Below are 18,385 nucleotides of genomic sequence, written 5' to 3' on the forward strand. Positions count from 1 at the left end.
CGTTTCTGAAATCAGGGGCCTTGCCACGGAACCACGAATATGTGTATGTAATCACACCACCACAGCAGTGGGGAACTTGCACATACATGCATATAACTCGGAAAGGGATTCCAAGGGGGACGTGACACCGAAGCCACATGGAGTTCGTATACCTCGGCATCCCTGGCAGATGTAAAGGCGTTGCCACATTTGACAGCAACGCGCGGTCGTATGGCCCGCAGGGACGTCAGCATCGCCAAGCGTTGAAGTTAGGTTCGAGACATTTGGTCCGCCCTGCGCCTAATGTCTCGCACCCAGCGTCAACGCTTGGCGTCGCTGACGTCTCTGCGGGCCACGCGACCGCGCGTTGCAGTCAAGTGTGGCAACGCCTTTACAAGGTCAGGAAAACGGCTGAATCTCTCACGCCACCAGACCCAAAACCAAGCACAAGCGCTACGCGTCCACAGTAGAAAAGTCATGTCCAGATAATCGTATGGACAGCGAGCTCAATTCGACCGGCATTCAGGCGCAAATGCTGCGTCTCCAATAAAGAAAAGTCTACCCAGCGTATCAATCATATGCCAGAAATGCCCAGTCTGAACTTGCATCGCTAAAAGTTATTTTTGAACCTAAAAACTTAAACAGCTAAGGATGGAGCAGGGGAGTTGGTACCAGTTCATATTAGGATTTCTGCAGCAGAGTAGACGAACACAGAGTTAGGAACAACACAGGACACCACGTCAGCAGACTCACAGCTAAGTAAAAATTTACTCTATAATCATCAATAAATACAGTTTTGTGGCGTGGTAAACAGGTCTTTCGACAGATCACCTTCATTCTGGTGCAAGGTCATTTTCATAACACACAGGTGACAATGACAAGACAGTAACTAAGGGGAGCGACATAGATTTAGCATCTGCCTGTCTGTAGACAAATAATCTTTTTCTTCCTCTGAAGGCGATAAGGAAAGTAGTCCTAAAAACGTATTCTGCCGATTTTCACATTGACTGCCAGAAGTGGGGGAGATAACGTCGCTCTCTAATGGGCGGTCTCCTTTTCATTCCGTCTTAGCACTGCTAAGTTGCTGTTGCTGTGAGCTCTTCATGGACGAGGACAGGTAGGGGGATGACAGTAGCAAGGTGTAAAGGACAGGCGGTTAGTACGTGCCCTGGGTCGAGTCATGGGAACGGGATGCACGTAAGTGCTCGACACTTTTTTTCGTTTAGTGTCATATGTGCCAAGTAAACTATAACAGATAAAGGATGATGGTGACATGAGGTGTTCCTGCACTTCAACCGACAAGTTCACTATAAAGCCCGTGAACCCCTGGCGAAATGCCTCCAGGGCATATACATTCAATAAAAGAAAACACAGTCCAGGGGTCCCAATAAATCACACTAACATAATCTACGGAAATGTATTACCAGAGATCGCTATACGGCTGATGCATCTGATGGGACAGACCGGTGATTGTCAAGAACTTAATTAACATAAGGGCCTATAGCAAGGATGAACGGCTTCCTATTGACGCTATCCGATTCATCCAGACATATTACAGTCGACCCGCGTTTATCCGGACGGCCTCGTTTCCTGTGAAAATGTCCGGATAGCGGGGGATCCGGATAAGTGAAACACGAAAATCCAGGGTGATCCTAAAAGGGCATCTTTACTGACCATTACAGAGAAAACTATCCATCGTCGTCTGTTTCATTATAATACACGCATCCAGTTCCTGCAAACCTTTGCTAATGGCATTAACTTGCGAAATATTGTTTTGCTGCTCGGAAAATACTAGAGCTGTTCTCAGTGCCGCCCGCGCATTTTCTACCGTAACAGCTGGTGCATCCCCCCTTTCATCATCAGATTCTTCTTGGACACTATCGGAAGCGACGACACTGACGATGTCGTCATCTATGATTGCAGCGCAGGGGTCCTCGTTGCGAACCTTCTCAGTCTGAAATGACCAGACTGCTCAATGGATTACTTTTGTGTAACGTGCAAACTCGGAAAGGGAGAAAATTCTTCCTAGCAACACCTTCTTCGTGTTAGTAAAAAGGAGGCCACGACCAGGGTCCTCGACCTCGCTTGACTAGGTGTGGGCCAAGTGTCCTTCCTGGACAATGACCGGATAACTGAAGCCGATTGTTGGGTATTAGTCCCTTCAGTTCCCTGGAATTCTCGTCCGAGTCCGGAAGGTGAAGTCCGGATAAACGAGGGCGAAATACATGGGGAGAAATCCGTCCCCATGCTTTTTTGCCCGGATAGCGCAGGATCCGGATAAATGAAGTCCGGATAAATGCGGGTCGACTGTAATAATAATCGGGAGTAGATTTACACGTAGTTGAGTAATATTTGTCTCTCCGATTTCTATAGGTAACAGTCTATAAGGACGTGAATCAATATTCTCAGCCCCCAGTTGGACCGCTGTGTCGTATCCGAGTCCGCGTTGACGTGGCTAACATACACACATACATTTGATGATGATGAGGTGGGCGATTCACCTCCGCTGTGGTGATACTCTGCCCTATTGCTCATTGGGAACGGATGAGGAGATGATGATGGGGGGGAGCACCTTCAGAGATCCGTCGCCAGACCGGTGGAGCGCAAGAACTCCGCAAGAAGACGAAGGCCTTGCATCTGGTAGGCAGCGTTCGACCACGGTCCGAGAATCTTCGCGTGACATGTCTAAGCGCACTGCGTTACCTACCTAATCCCAACGTTCTGCACTCAATGTTTGACGTTCAGGATGGTCAGATAAGTATACCTATATGACTGGCAGGACGAAGAAGTCGTAAAAGCATACAGAAACTCCCGTAAATTCGAAACCCCTTCCGGGGACCGGTAAATCAAGAGAGAAGTCGAGTGACATTGGTGGAGGACATGATGGAAAGTGGTGGTGGTGTTCTGCTTCAATGGAGTTACCGAGCGATGTGCTGCCTCGATGGCATGTTTGCATGGCGCAGGCCGCTGGCACACGTCTGTGCGCCCTCGTGCGACTTCACATGCGGTAGGAAGGTTGTTGATATGCAGGGGTGTCGATGGAGTGCCGCAGCCAATAACAATACGTTGAAAAGCGTTTAAAATTAGGCTGTTTGGTGACTCATTTTGACGACTAATAAAAAAAAAATTAGTAACATCCATTGGTGGATCCTTTGGAAATGCGTTAGCATAAGCCTTCTTTTGCTTCCTCCTTTCGGTTCACTGGAGCATTTCTTGCATTTCTGGTGTCCAAACGCCGTCTACGACTTCTTTTGGAGGAGGGTTCTTATGGAGAGACACCAGAAGGGCTTTGTGGTCGGTGAAGTGGCACGCCATGTACAGCGCCTCGTCTACCAGAGGCGTCGTTTGGTAGACGCAGTCCACACACGTTCCTCAGTCAGTCGAGATAGAACCTCTGGGGACGGCAGAACGGACAAAGCACAGAGAACGCATACCTAAGGCGAACCGGAAGTCTTTCATAACGTCTTGGTTGAGGGTCTCCCACCATGATGACCCATTCCTGAGTAAGCCTAACGCAGTCCATCATGTCGTTTACTGCGGTTGCCGCTTGCTTGTGTGTAATCCCTGGCTGCAGGCACACAGCAACGACGTTGAGATCTGTGGGAAGGCGTACCGCACAGGACTCACCGTATTCGTGAACGTTGCTGCGAACCTCTCGATGTGTAACGCTGATGCTTAGCCCTGTCGCTTAGCCCTGTCGGCTGCTGCCTCCGCCTCTCGAAGTGCTGGGTTTGCATCCCCTGCTTCTGCCGCGCGAAGTCGGCGTCTGCTTGACGCTTCTTGCGGTTCATTTCAGCTTGCAGTGCAAGCCGCTGCTTTCGTTCTTCCTCGATCTCGTGTGCGCGCTTTCGGCGTTGAGCCGTGGCGTCCGCAGGCAGGCGTTGCTTACGTTGCTGTTCAGTCTCGGCAGCCCGTCGCCGTCGATCGCATTCTGTTTTCCTCTGTCGCCTACTTGTCCCGGCACTCGTACTCTCGTACTTCGTTCGCACTTCATTGTGTACTTCTTCTTTCTCTTTTTCTTCGTGACGCTTCTAATGCTAACGCATTAAAACTCGCGTGTCGTTTCTCGCTGTCTTCCTTGTTTTCGTTCAAGCTGCTCCTTCCTTCCTTCCCGTTTCTTTCTCGTGTCCGAAGATGGCCACCGCCGTTTTTCCTTTGACATGAGCCTTTTGATGCTAACGCATTAAAAGGCGACGAGAAGAAGGTGGAGAGAGGGAGAGAGCAACATATAGGCAGCTGTTGATGCGATGTATAAACTCTTGGTTTGTCAGTCAGTGCTCTGTGTGTGTGGGTGTGTTGTCCTTCATAAGTGTTGCCATGCACTGGGGTTTTCAGTCATTTTAAAACCAATAACATTTGCGCACTTCAATGTCCCTATACGGTAGGGTATAGATGTCAGAATACCAGCTTTACCATTGTATATAGCGTACTGTCCTGTATCTCTGCCCTTCGACTCCGCGAGTTAGTCGTCGAGATGCATTGAACGTAATATGCAAGCGGTCAGGTGTATACTTGGCAGCATGCGCCTGGATCTTGGGGGGAAAGTGGGGCAACCTAGGGGGGGGGGGCGATCTGGGACAAATGCGCAGAACAACAAAACGAGTAGCACAAGGCAAGGTCCAGTGTATTGGGCTGTTCTTTCTGTGCATTTATCTTTTCTCGAAAGCTCCAAGATGCATTACTTCTGCGGGCTTCTGACTTTGAAAAGACATACAGATAGCGGAACGCAGTTCTTGAGAACGTAACTATCTGAGGACGTCTCAGGTCCTTTCCTTACAGACAAGACAATATATACGCGTACCTTAATAGCTCAGGGCAGTGCCAGCCGACAACAACTCTATTTGCCTGTCTAACGGGGCAGAACATATATGTGCTTCCTTTTTCTCGAGTCCTGAGAAAACTCTGGTCGATTAGAGCCTTCCTCGAAATTGGCAACTGTTCGCTGGGCAGTTCCCGTTAAGCATCGACCGCTTCTGTTTGGGTGTCGTTGACCCCCGTTGCGAGGAACCGTACTCCCAACAACAAACGCCGGGATTGTGTCTCGGTGCACGCGTATCGAAGCTGCTGATGCGGAACATGACATGGTGTTGTAGACATGCTCGTTCTGCGTCATTAGAGTTTTGAGCACCTGAATCGTCTTTTTGTGGCCGCTTATGGAAAGGGGCAGGGGGAGTATCCAGTCAGCGTGGGAAGATCCAGTTTCATCTAGGAGGAACTTTTAAGAGCGAAAGTCGATGGCTGTTGCTTTAGGGGGGAGCATAGCAGTTTACCGTGCACAGATCGTGCCTTAAACGTTGCGTAAGCGCCAATGATGTATTGAGTCGCTTTAATGCCCTGCATGGTAATCGAACAGTATTCGCAAGAGACAAAAAGGTCACTGAACTAACTCTGGAGCCTGCTGTGGGATGGTGAAATATGAAGCGAGGCGTGTTACTCGACAGTTAACAAGGAACGTAATCGTGGTTGTCGCATATGCTCAGCTGCGTACTTCAGTCAAGGGATGGCAGTTGATGAAAATGCAAAAGGAATGGGATTCGAACCCACTAGCTAGCATCTCTGACCCGGAATCGGAGTATGTAGGGTCGAGTCCAACTGCTGTTGCCTTTTCATTAATTGTCATCTTCCAGTTCTGATGTCTGCTGACAAGAGGTCATAGTGTCCATTGCGATACGTCCATCTTCTGTCCATATTCAGCGGCGGCGAGTCGTGCCCTACTACATTCTAAATTGCATCCCACACACGCCGTATGTACGACATCATTGGAATATTCAGAAGCAAACGATGGTGGTATAAGTCCGACGACATTACAGGCATACGACGTACAGAGTCGCCTTCCTGCGTTCCTGCTCCCATAGCTCCCCCTGCATTTATCAGCATTTGCAAACTGTCAGCTTTGTACGAATTTAACTTATGTTACTTCATTCATTCTATTACCCCCATCGATACATCATCGTAGTTTAAGATCATCATCGGGACACGATTTGAAATTACTCTCACTCTCGATTGTGGCATTGATAAGAACGTATTAAAGCTGCAGAGACAAATTGCTTCGGCGAGTTTAATTATATCGTTCGCAGACCCGAAGCTTTCCTCCTCGCCACTACTGCGTCCAATGTCAATGGGAGCGGCTCTAGAGTTTCACTGCCGCGATTTATCTCTGCGGCAATTAAGTTATACCTTCTGGTGCAAATGGCTGTCGGGTTACTGAACTCTTTATGTGCATCGCGCCTATATATGCAGTAAGTCTGGCACGGCTGTTATACTGTCGCAAAGCACTTATCGACGATTGTATTGCGAAGTCAGATCTGTTCGTAATCTTGGTGGCGGCTATCGCCATCGCAAGATTGCAGGTGCTCGTTGGAGAGGGGCTTCTGGAAGATGCCGGACAAGGGCGTAGAACGTTAATTATAATTATAAATTATTATCTTATTTCTTGGGGGGGGGGGATATTCGCATCCACACTCAAAGAAAACAAATAGTAATTTTAGTGCTTTTGTGATCTAAATGCGCATAAATGTATGCAAAGTTTGACAACTATAACTGTCTCCAGTGCTGGGGAATAAATTTCAAAGTCAGAGGAGTAAAAGGGGGGTAATCACGATCTAAAAGGGACTAGGGATTAAATTTACTCTCTCTCTTTTTTTTTTCTTCTTCTTCTTCTTCTTCTTCTTCTTTTTAGAATGCAGTCTTCAGCCAAAATAAAATTGTTGTTGTTGTTTGGTAGATGAACAGCAAACCGCAAATTTGTAGAGTGTCATGTCGAGAATGGGAGGTACCCGGGTTAGAATCCCTGTGCCGGCTTTGCTGTCTGGGGTTTTTCCTGGATTTTCCTCAGACGCTTTTAGACATATGTCGACACAGTTCCCTTAGAAGTAGGCCCAGGACGCACATTCCCCCAGGGCGTCGGTCGTGACGTTGCCCACCTCTGTGAGGCCGACAACGGCGAACCCTTTCACCACCACCACCGTACAGTGTATATGTCACCGGTAATTTCATGCGGAAATGACGTCAGTGTCCTCCCTTCCGTGTCGAGCGCCTCATAGGTTCCGATAGGCAAGGTGCTTTGTGGTCACTGCGTGTTTAAAATGGGTTTCCCAGTCGCTTCCGAAGCAGTATGGGTGACCGTTGCGCTGTGGTGAAGGGCTGACTATTCCCTTCATGACTGCAATGCCAGGTATTAGCACAGCGACGGTAATGCTGCGTAATTCTCCTACATATGAATGTATGGAAGAATATGAAACCCACAACATCAAAAACGAATTTTTGATATTTTGACTAAAACACGTTTTTTTCAGCTGCAGCTGAAAATCGCTGCTTACAAACGTGACGCACGCTTGAAGTTTGCTTGTTGCAGCCGTTATACTCGATGTTACGTTACTCGCGTGCTTACCGTCGGTAAATTAGTTTATGTACACACACAGAAAAACACAGTCTATTCTTCAGGTTCTGACAGTCGCGTTTTACCGCTTCCTAAAGATGTTTCTAGAGCCAGGCACATCCAGCTCCAGCACCCATAGCGCGGTGCGTCGTCTGCTAGCGTAGACACGGACGTAGACCCTTTTCCCATGATTCTTAGAAAGTACCGGTCACCTATTGCCTGTCTTTATATACATCTAATGCCGCACTTCGGCTTGCATTATATCATGGTTCCCTGCATGCGTATGTGGGCTGATCTGGATTGGGTTAATGTGCTTGCACCTTAGACTCTTTCCTGCACACTTTCTCACCTCGGTATTTACAAGAAAGAAAGCACTGGGGACGCAACGAACCACTTCTGTGCAAGCGATGCCGTTTTTATTACCTTATGTTGTGGTATAGCTAGCTGCAGTATGAGACAAGGGCAAGCTTGCCCACATCACGTTTCAACAATAGTGCTGCCCTCGAAGTCCTATTCTGTCCAAAAAGGTCAAAAGAGCTTTGAGGGCAGAGCGTTGGTGAAGGCGCTCATTATTTCATTCCCCACATCACCACCAGCGATGGAGTAGAGTATCGCCCCTGGTGATGAAACTCCCCATTCCTCATCTTAAAAATGAAGCTGTTGTTTAGTACTGCACTAGCACTAAAAACGAAGAGCAGGCATGCACTACTTTGTCTCCCTCCACACTCTAAGAAAAAAAAGAAGTAAAATGGGGAGTAATTGCAGCTTCTAGTCCCCTAGACTGCAATTACTCCCCATTTTAGTCCCCTAACCCCGACATTTACTCCCCAAGACTGCAAATAGTCACTGAACTTCGCAAGTGGCAACAGTCTATACGTAAATATGTGCTCTTGGTCAATTTGATGGAATAAGTCTATGATAACTTAGCAATTTTCCAGCCAAACAGAGTAAGAAACAGTTAGCGCTTCTTTCTTCGCAAATTGTGCCCTATATGTCGCAAGGTTTTATGTCACTCGCTATATCACGGTTGACGGTTTGATTCAAAGTATTTTCATGCATGCACACGAATTATGTACCTGGGACTCTTAGAACAGAGCGTGAAATGCAGTTCCACACTCTGTAACATTCATTTACTTCCGTGCATTTACTCCCGAAAGGGACTCTTTTTTGTGGCAATGCATTTAGTCCCAAAAAAGGAGTAAAATTACCTCTTTTCTTTTCTTAGAGTGCACGGCGATGTTTAGGACGCCGATATAAGGGAGACAGCCGTTTCGAGCTTGTTGGCAAAGAAGTTGTGATGGTGTGATGTCCAACACCGTAGTAGTAAGTGAGTACGTAAGTAAGTAGTAAGGAAGTAAGTATTATCTGAAAGTATTATCCGACACCGTAGTGTACAGCCTTCGTTGAGCCTTGACGAACCACCCAGCCTCATTCCATCCTCAAACTTTACTCTCTTCTCCCTGGCGTGCAGTGATGACTATACCCGATGCAACGGATGGGAGCTGTGAAAAAAGGTCGCCGAGGCGACTTGACGAGTTCACAGCTCTTACAGGTAGAACAACTATAACATTGGTGTTTATTTATACTGTAATTAAGTCTTATACAGCGACTAAATGCAAATACCACGAATTGTCTTGCGTGACACGGACAAGCAACCCAAAGACCATGTGTACAATATTCTCCGCGATACATAGCATATTCTCCAACGACCATAAATTCTGTTGACCTGTTAAAGTTTAGTAGATTTCTGTGTTCCTAGTGAAATCTGTTCTCTTGCAGAACATTCGTTAATGGTTTTCTAGACGCTGTTTGATAATATAGCGTAGCAACTTGTACTTATACAGGTTGTGTATTTCCATCGAACCATGCTGCTCAAAAAAGTCCTGTCGTAGTGTACTTGGATGGAAAGCAGTTCAAAATACGAAGGAACTTGCAATATCAGTAACTTTTCCACATTTGATGCGCTACTTTCCAACGATCATGCGTGGGCCAGGTCTCAGGAACCGCGAGTATAACGTACCGGCTGAGAACGACTTACGCAATAACGACGCAATAACCTTTCTGTTGACCTGTGCTTCGAGCTACACGCTCTTCCTTGGATGTGATACTTCAAATTACTCGGGTTATGCTTCCAGTTGTGACTCTCCGCGCGCATTTTGCCATCTTAGGCGGCCATCGAGGGCATCTTATGCCCTGCACTCAAGTCCGGGATTGGTGCGCGGACGTCTGCGCCGTACCTTGGGCAACGCTGGTCTATAATTTCAAGAAGAATGGGAAGTTGGTGGTGGTATCTAAGTGCATCACACGGTGGTCGTAAATCCTGCCCCCCCTCGTACCTCCCATATATAGGGTGCAACGCACCGACAATTCCGTTTAAACTTGGCTTTCATAAGACTGGCTGACCTCAATCGACCTCTTAAATGCCGCTTTAATCGGAGGTGATGCAACCTTCCATATTTCCCTCTTGCCCATTTCCACCAGCGAAAGCATCCGGTGTGTCCATTGTATGAAGCTCCTAGCGGATACCTATATATTGCACACAACCTGCTTCAGATCTTAGACGTTGTATTCGCATGTGCCTATTCTTTGTTTGCGCTGTCGCTGTTTGTCCTTTTGACACAGCAGGGAACGGCAACTGCTGTGTGGTGACACGATGACACTTTGGGTTGACATGCGGTCGCCACTTGGCGGACGTGATGATGGTGCGTTGACTTTTGTCAACGCATAACGTACGCAGCACGTTTGTGTTGGCTACTGACACTTCGCTGGAATGGGAACGCATGTAACAGAAACAAGTCTTCACGAGAAGTTGATGACTTGAACACCAGGATTTTTCTGAGAGGGAGGGGTCCAGCCTTAACCAGCATGGTAGATACACGATCTAGGTCAATTAATCACTGCGCGAAAACAGAAATTGAGGAGGGGTCAGGACATCCTGACCCCCCCCCTTCAATATCCTCCCCTAGTTGAACCACGCGGTGTCTTCTCGACAAGGACAAGAAAGTCGTGAAGTTGCCGCGACACCGTGTGTCGAACGACAACAACTTTTTTTTTTTTGTCTTGTATTCACAACGATACTATTTTTCTATGTAACACGCGATCCCGAAAATTTGAGGAATTTGAAAAAAAAGTGCGACGTGTAACATGCACTGATGCATAGCACGCACCACGGACGTGAAAATACAGCCGCTAATAGTGCACGGAAACGGCTATGGGCAAACTATCCTAACATGTATAACGCGCACCGGCAGACAATACGACACTTGTTTGAGTTATAAATGGTGAAAAGGAAAATGTGGCACGTGAAATTCGGGGATTATAGTTCGCAAAAACCATTGAAGGGGTATACGTATCAGTCTGTTGCACACACCTCGAAGTCGCACGGTGTCTGTCATGCAGTGTTGTACGTAGCGCCGTTACTAGTAGCGGCGCTACTGTATCCGTTACTTTTTTCGGTGGCGGAGTAGAGATCGCGCTACTTTTTGAAACTGGTAACGAAAGAAGTACTTCCGCTACAAATTTGCGGTAGCGCAATCTTTGAGCGCTACCGCTACTTTCCGAGCTGGGGTTCGCGACAACTCGACTTCGACCTATCATCAAACCTCCACTCTGCCTGCCTTCGATCAAGCTGGCCGATATCACAACTCATTCTGGGAGACCGGGCAAATAGCCGAAATGAGGGCACAGAGGCCGTTATCTTACTAAGAGGATGTGCCCTCCACGTGTTCCCTATTTGGGATGAACCTTCTTGAAGATTTGGTGCATTGTGGGAGTTGTCTGCAAACTGACGTCACTCCATTCTAGAGCCGTCCTCGCTAGCTATGAGTCATGACATTCCGCATGACATTGCGCCACGTACGCTCAGGTGCTTGACAGTTGCAATTTCTTGTCCGATGCAATGGAGGGATCATGGCCTGCTACAGTACAAAACAGTAGCGTGGTGTTGCGCCTCGGTGGGAAAGCTTTATCTGTGCGTCAAGGAAGTCAACGTACAATTTGAAAAAGCACACCATGGTATGTTTACAAACTTCTCGTTCCGGGCAATCCGAGTTCTTTTTGTGACAAAGCTGTTGAGCCTTTTGTCGGTAGACTTGCTTTGTGCTTTATTTGCTTTAGAGGAAGAGAAAAAGATATGCAGGATACCGAGTAGGCTTTAGTAAATCTGTAAAAAAACGGTTTTCAAAATTTTAGCCTTCAGGCAACCTACGTGTAACCTCCATTGGACGTCGATTCATTATTTTGAGATAGTTTTATTTTATTATTTTAAGACGTTTGAAGTACGTCATCAACGACACTGTTTGTTTCTTTCCTAAAAAGTAGCGCATGAAGTATCGCGTTACTTTTTACGGGTAACGGTAGCGGTATTCCGCTACTTTTAAGTACGTGTAACGATATCGGGATTTCGTTACTTTTTGCTCAGGTAGCGCGTATCAGTATTGCGCTACCTTTTTCGGGTAGCTGGTACAACACTGCTGTCATGTCATGAATATGAACATGAAGAGGCATTTGGTTCTCCTGTGGGTACTCTGTCCATATGCCGGTGATGTCGACGTCGACATCGACTGAATCACTGGATTGTAAGTAAAAAAGAAGAAGAAAGAACAGAAGTTTAGTCCTTTTGGCAACCAAATGCTTATGGAACCGAAAGTTTGTGCAAGGGTTAGGACCTATTTACATGCTCGGAGAGTAACTTGCGAAGCCGCGGGGCACTAAAATGGAGAGCAGTTGCAATTTTGGGGACTAGAAGCTGTGGTTGTAGCTGGTGTGGTATTTCTTAGAGTGTACGTGGCGGTATAAAGGAGCTAAGCTTTCGCAAACACCGATACCAACACCGTTTATTCGCAAACACTCCACGTGCACCTCTATCGTCCCCGAACAGCGCGCATCACACGGTCCTGCGTTCCGAGCAATCACCTGTCGCACGGTTTATTGACATCCGTACAGCGTGACCTTGGCCACAGTGCTAAGTTCGACGAGCCCACCATTCCATCGCCGGCTCCACTATAGCTGTTATGCGCATTTCGAATGTTTGCTTCCGCGAACGCATTGTGACAAAACGCACCATGAAGTGCGACCTATTCACCACCCCCGAGAGTGCCGATTGGCGCTTTGCGAAAGGCTTCAAAAAAGAAAAAGAAAAAAAAAAAGTCAGCAAGTAAAAGGTCATCAATAGAAGAACCACTTTTGCGAGCACATCTTCCTCTTTTTCTAGTTCTTTTTTTTTAGGCACGACCATTATTCTCGCCCAGGGCTTTTGGTGTGACAGCATTGACGGCTAGTCGATGGCTTAATGGGCAACCTTCACGGCCTCTTTTTTGGGCTGGGGAGATTACAAAAATGTAATAATGCGCAAAAATGAATTGTGGGAATAATAACTTCCGTATTTCGTTTCGCGGGAGCTGTCAACGCAGGCGAGGTTTTGCATTGCACGGGGCACGAGAGTGAGAAGGAGTGAACAGAGTGTTGTTGTGTGACAGGTCAAAGGGATTTTCGTCCATAGCGAAGCACAAACGGCGTGATGATGGCTTTACGCGAATCCACCGTTGCGAGGTCGAATTTTGACAATGGAAAAGTAGTTCCTCCTGGCGTTCTCTCATGGAGATTGCATCGTGGTGGTGCATGGGGCCACGCACTAGAATACGTGTGGGATTAATACTGTGTGTCTGTGAGGGCCGGATGACCGTTCAAAAAAGAAAACATGGGTAGTCGCTGCAGACTGGGATCTGCTAGCACTGCATTAGGTCACATGTACACACACACAACCATTTACACATTTAATGGGCGTTTAGCACTGTCTTCAGGAACGTTTACCACGTTTTACTGTGGTTGATCCAGTGTCTCTGATGAATGGTTCGCATGCCCTCAGTACTGGGTCCGAGCTGTACCGTTACAATCGACCCTTACATTAAGCTAATTTCTGTTTACTTCCAATGAGCTTGTCGACTGTGTCAAGTCTCATCATATTTCAATTTGACATTAATTCAAGTGTGCTTTACTAACGGTTCTTTACTGCACTTCCTTTACTTGCTTACTCGCGATTCAACGCAAGAACGTACAAAATGAACTGAGCGCGCTTACCCAATATTCCACTACAATACCAATACAATGAAAGGCACTACGTTCGATCACAGGAAGTTACCCGTAGTTACTAAGGCCACTCAAAGATGAAGAAAATACAAAATAATGATGTTGAAAGAACGCGACTAGTCATGGCACTTTCGTCTCGCATGATTAATACAGCTGTACAGCACCGAACGTCTTGGAGAGTCCGCTTGTTCTACTTGTACGAGACGGATAGGTGCTTGCCCTCACAGAGCAAAGTGCAACCCGTCGCAATGCATGCCTTCTATGAAAGAGGCCTTGTGGGTTTCGAGCATTCGGGAGCGCAAGGTGTCGGTCGGGCGATGAGACGTGGGACTTGTCGTCGGACCACTTCTGGTCCGCCTTAGGTCATTGCACCGCGATATGGCAAGGCCGCGTCCTTGACTATGGCATCATTCGACAGGGGAAATTTTATAGTGGCGGAGCAGTATTCCGGGTCATTGCGGAACGCAGTAGCTACTGTAAGAGAAAGCTACTTTTCCGGAAATTAATCGAAAGACAGCTGTAAGGGTAATGACGTCACAAGACCCGCAATAGCATAATTCCAACTTTTTTTCTCCTTCTTCGATGCCATATTTTACAGATGCTTCTTTTACAGATACTACTTTTGCAGATATTTTACAGATTATTCGCGGACACGATAGTATAATAAAATAATCTGAGTAGTTTTACGCAATACACATACGGCCCTATGGCTTACGTCCGCCATTTTGCACGGTCTGTTGACCTCCGCGTGGCCTCGGCACGCTTGCACAAACATTGGGAAAATTCCTCAGTGGTGTCCTCAGTAGCTTCGGTATAGTGTTTTTCGTGCACGCGCTAGAGTCCTCAATGCTGTTCGTGCGTGGTGCACCGCCCAAGCTACCGAGGATGACACTGAGGAACTTCCTTAACGTTCGTTCAAGCGGGCCCTAGAGTCCTGGTCTTCCCCGTAAGCCAGGTCCATATAACCGTGCCACAATGATGTCTCCTGCAGCGGTCCTGTTGCAGACCGTTTGATGCATCGTGACCGGTTATTTCGCCCCTATTTAGCGTATCATTGAGCTCAATTTTGATGGAGATACAATCGTCATTATTCAAGCTCGTTTTAGTTCTCCTCACATCCAACTTTCTCTCTCAAGCATAGTCCCTGCATGCGGAAATCATAAAACAATGAAGTTAATAAATACGGTCCATCAGCGACATCGATCTCTTCGGCGAATTCGCAATTTATAGGCGTAGTCTGCAGACCGTGTACACTTGTACGAGGGGTGTTCAAGTCAAACCGGGACTTTGGGTCTCCTGAGCGTACAAATGGCTCTCGCTACTTCTTTTTCGTCATTTTCACGCGCGACAGGCCTCCGCGTTCACCACGTGGTGGTCCAAAGTTTCTGCAAAACAGAAGACACGTGCTGGACAAGATGGCCGACAACGAGGTGAGCGCGCACACCGAACAGCGAATGAGGCTTGTGCAGTGACGTCACGTTTAGTCATATGACTCGGGAAAACATATTGCCGCACCGGAGTTACAGTAGGAGGGCATGTCGTGAGTTGTTGCGGTATGCGTGATAATGGAAAAACACATGCTGTTACCTCATTCGGCCCGCAGCAGGACGCATCCACATGTTTTCCCGAGTCACGTGGCTCAAAGGCGCTCAAAGGCTGCGCGTGACGTCATGTGCACGAGCCTCATTGTCATGAAGTTTCTCGTGAGTGAAGGCGTAAAGTCATCTGAAATTCACAGAAGACTTCAGGCTCAGTATGGCCACGATACACTTAGCCGCAGCAAAGCGTTTGAGTGGGGCAAACGGTTCCGAGACGGCCGTACATCAATGCAGGACGATCCCGGCCGGGGCGGCTCAGAGCCCAGTGTCAGAGTTCCTGAGAACATCCCACTTGTGGAGCGCCTGATCCTCAAGGACCGACGGATCACATGTCTCGAACTGGCTCGAAAGACTGACCTTTCTGTGTTGAACGTTGAACACTATCATTCGTGAACACCTCCAGTTTCGGAAAGTTAGTGCCCGTTGGGTCCCGAGGCAGCTCTCCGTGTTTGACCGGCGGAGAAGACTGGAAATCTCCCAAGAGCTAAGGTACCGTTTCGACACTGAAGGACAGTCGTTCCTTGATCGGATCATCACGTGCGATGAAACATGGGTGCACCATTTCACTCCTGAGTCAAAACGCGCATCAAAACAGTGGAAGCATCCGGGCTCGCCAGCTCCCAAGATGTTCCGAAGCACCCCGTCTGCGGGTAAGGTCATGGCCACGGTTTTCTGGGACAAGGCTGGCGTTGTTCATGTTGATTTTTTGCCCAGTGGTACCACCATCAATAGTGCATATTACTGCCAGGTTCTCAGGGATGTGCGTAAGGCGCTGAAGCAAAAGCGGCCGGGCCTCATCACCAAAGGAGTCCTCCTCCTACAGGACAATGCACGCCCGCATACCGCGCACCTCACGACACGCATCTTACAGGAACTTGGCTGGTAGTTGCTGCCACATCCCCCTTACAGTCCAGACCTCGCCCCCAGCGATTTCCATCTCTTCGGGCCACTGGAGGCGTTCCTTGGGGGCCGCCACTTCAGCTGCGATGACGAAGTCAAGAATGCGGTCCGATCATGGCTGCTACGCGCCGGTAAGGATTTCTACGCTGCCTGCATCCAAGCCCTCGTGAAACGCTGGGACAAGTGCATTACTGCAGCTGGAGATTACGTTGAAAAATAAAACTAATTTCTCGCCTGTAGTTCATTTTACTTTTGCGAAAAATGAAAAGTCCCGGTTTGACTTGAACACCCCTCGTACATTCTTTTATATCTAATATAATCTGCATATTCAGTTGGAACATGTGTGTGTGTACGCTACATAACTCGTCATCGTAACCATTTCATTTTACAGCGGTAACTGTTAACGGGAAGGTCCCGGGAAATCGCTGTTGCTGTATCACAAAACCCTCAGTCTCGGTTTCGGCGATGCAAACCAAGTTGAAATAATCTAAAGCTCGAATAAAAGCATATCTTAATAACCCGAGACTGGGGGACAAAAAACGACGACACATACAAGGAGACCTTGTATGTGTTGTCGTTTCTTGTCCCCCAGTCTTGTCCCCAGTCTTGTCCCCCAAAAAACGACGACACATACAAGGAGACCTTGTATGTGTTGTCGTTTTTTGTCCCCCAGTCTCGGGTTTTTAAATTATGGATCTATATACCACCAGCTCACTTGCTACATCTCTATCCTCTCGTGTAATAAAAGCAGTTTTGAGAAACTCAGGGATGGGTACGCTGTCCCGGAAAGTGTCCCGATTTTTCAGCGTTTCCTGTCCCGCTTCTGTCCCCATTTTAGTAATATTTTTGTCCTGCTAATCCCAGCTCTACACATCACCACTCACTTAAGAGACTACAAGATAGTGCTCGTCGCTCTAAGGTAGTAGTGCATATATCAGCAATAAAAGTGGCAACATCCACACACAACAGCTACTGCTGAAACTCGCGTTGCAGAATCGTAACCGGCCTGTAATTTTTTTTATTGATCCAATATTCCCTGAAATAAAACAAAAAGGAAGAAAGAGAGACAGAAAGTATATTGCAAACTATCCACCATCCGCATTCTCGAGCACTTTCGATGTTAGGAAGATACATTGGTTTCCTAAGGTCCGTTGCCCGAAGACACGTCCACATTCACCATTTCACGAAAAAAAATGTGTGGCCAAACTAGCCAAACATCGAGGAATATTCCTCCTCTTTTCCACATCATGGCTAACCTTTCCCTTACTTTTTTTTCTATCAGCATTAAACAACATATCCCCCCTCCTCTTTTTCTAAACCCACTGATATCTATACAACCGCACAAAATATACACTTTCTTGGCACTCGATAATCTGCTTGCTGCCGCATGACCTAACAGATCAACTTCCGCAGCTCGGACATTACACGCGACACGCTGAAATGAACTGTAACGGCCCTTTGGGGTGAACGGCGGCGGAAGAAGGTCTTTTGTCAGTTCTGAACATCACTGGAAGCGACGACATCGCACCGACAGGGGAAGTTCGCGTTTCCTCGCCCATGTACTACAGCCAGGTGTCGGCGACGTAATTCCAGCGGGCAACGCCCAGCTGTGCAGCCGGGAGTGGCTGGTGTTACCTGTTGTAGTGGGGACGCCGCTCCCCCCGACCGTGGACCCCCCGTGATTCTCTCTTGACTTGATGGATGGGGGGGGGGGGGGGGCTCTCAAGACCTACAGTTGGTTGGAAGTTTTCGGTTGCGTAGGTGGCCAGGAAGAGAAATGTGGGAAGCGACGAGGAGGAAGTGCCGTTGAGACGAGGTGGCTGTCCCAGGTGGTTCACCTGTCTGGGATGATGGTGACTATATGAAAGGTGATGTTTTGACGGTAAAATATTGACGGCGGCAAAAGGGTGGTGTACAGGATGGTGCGGTGGATAGCTAACAGTCGGCAGGGTCACGTTAGCGTGTGAGAAGATCGGATTGTGGTGTGTAGAAGGTGGTTTTTCGATTAGTGTATTGCTAACTCCTTGCAGTGACCGACTGCTGATAGTGAACAGTCGGCAGTTCGCAGAGGGTGTACCTCGAAATAAAGTGATCGAAATCCCCGTTTGAAAATAAACTACTGTAAATAAATGTTATTTGACTGTAAAACGCACTGTCGCGCGCAGGAAAAAATGCCAACAGCGAATTTAGACTAACCTGCACATGGAAATGCAAACACCGAACTTGGACTAACCTAATAATAAACTGTCCAACGTGCTGTTTCGTCGTGTCCGCCCTGCTAAGCCTAACGACCGTTAAAATCTGACTTTCGTTCGCTAAAACGACTTGGGAAGACATAAAAAAGTCCGTGAATTTGAGTGGCTAAATAGTGATGTCGTTTCTTTAAACACGGTAAATCATCTTACGAAGAGCATTCTCCAATTGATTTTCCTTGTTTCGAGAA

At 47.6% G+C, this 18,385-nt stretch overlaps 1 protein-coding gene across 2 annotated transcripts in view; it reads left to right on the forward strand.

Moving 5' to 3' along the window:
- Window positions 1-1,075: 1,075 nt before the first annotated feature.
- Window positions 1,076-18,385, forward strand: part of LOC135399102 (WASH complex subunit 5-like) — a 57,019-nt gene continuing 39,709 nt past the window's right edge. The window contains exon 1 of one of the 2 annotated variants that reach the window (XM_064630799.1): window positions 1,076-1,176. In XM_064630799.1, coding sequence (XP_064486869.1) covers window positions 1,105-1,176 — 72 coding nt within the window. In that variant the 5' untranslated portion in view covers window positions 1,076-1,104. Of the gene's footprint in view, window positions 1,177-8,837; window positions 8,910-18,385 lie in introns of those variants that run through there. The other variant, XM_064630800.1, reaches the window with a different exon arrangement.

The sequence above is a fragment of the Ornithodoros turicata genome, chromosome 6 (assembly GCF_037126465.1).
Source record: "Ornithodoros turicata isolate Travis chromosome 6, ASM3712646v1, whole genome shotgun sequence".
NCBI classification, from domain to species: Eukaryota; Metazoa; Arthropoda; class Arachnida; order Ixodida; family Argasidae; genus Ornithodoros; species Ornithodoros turicata.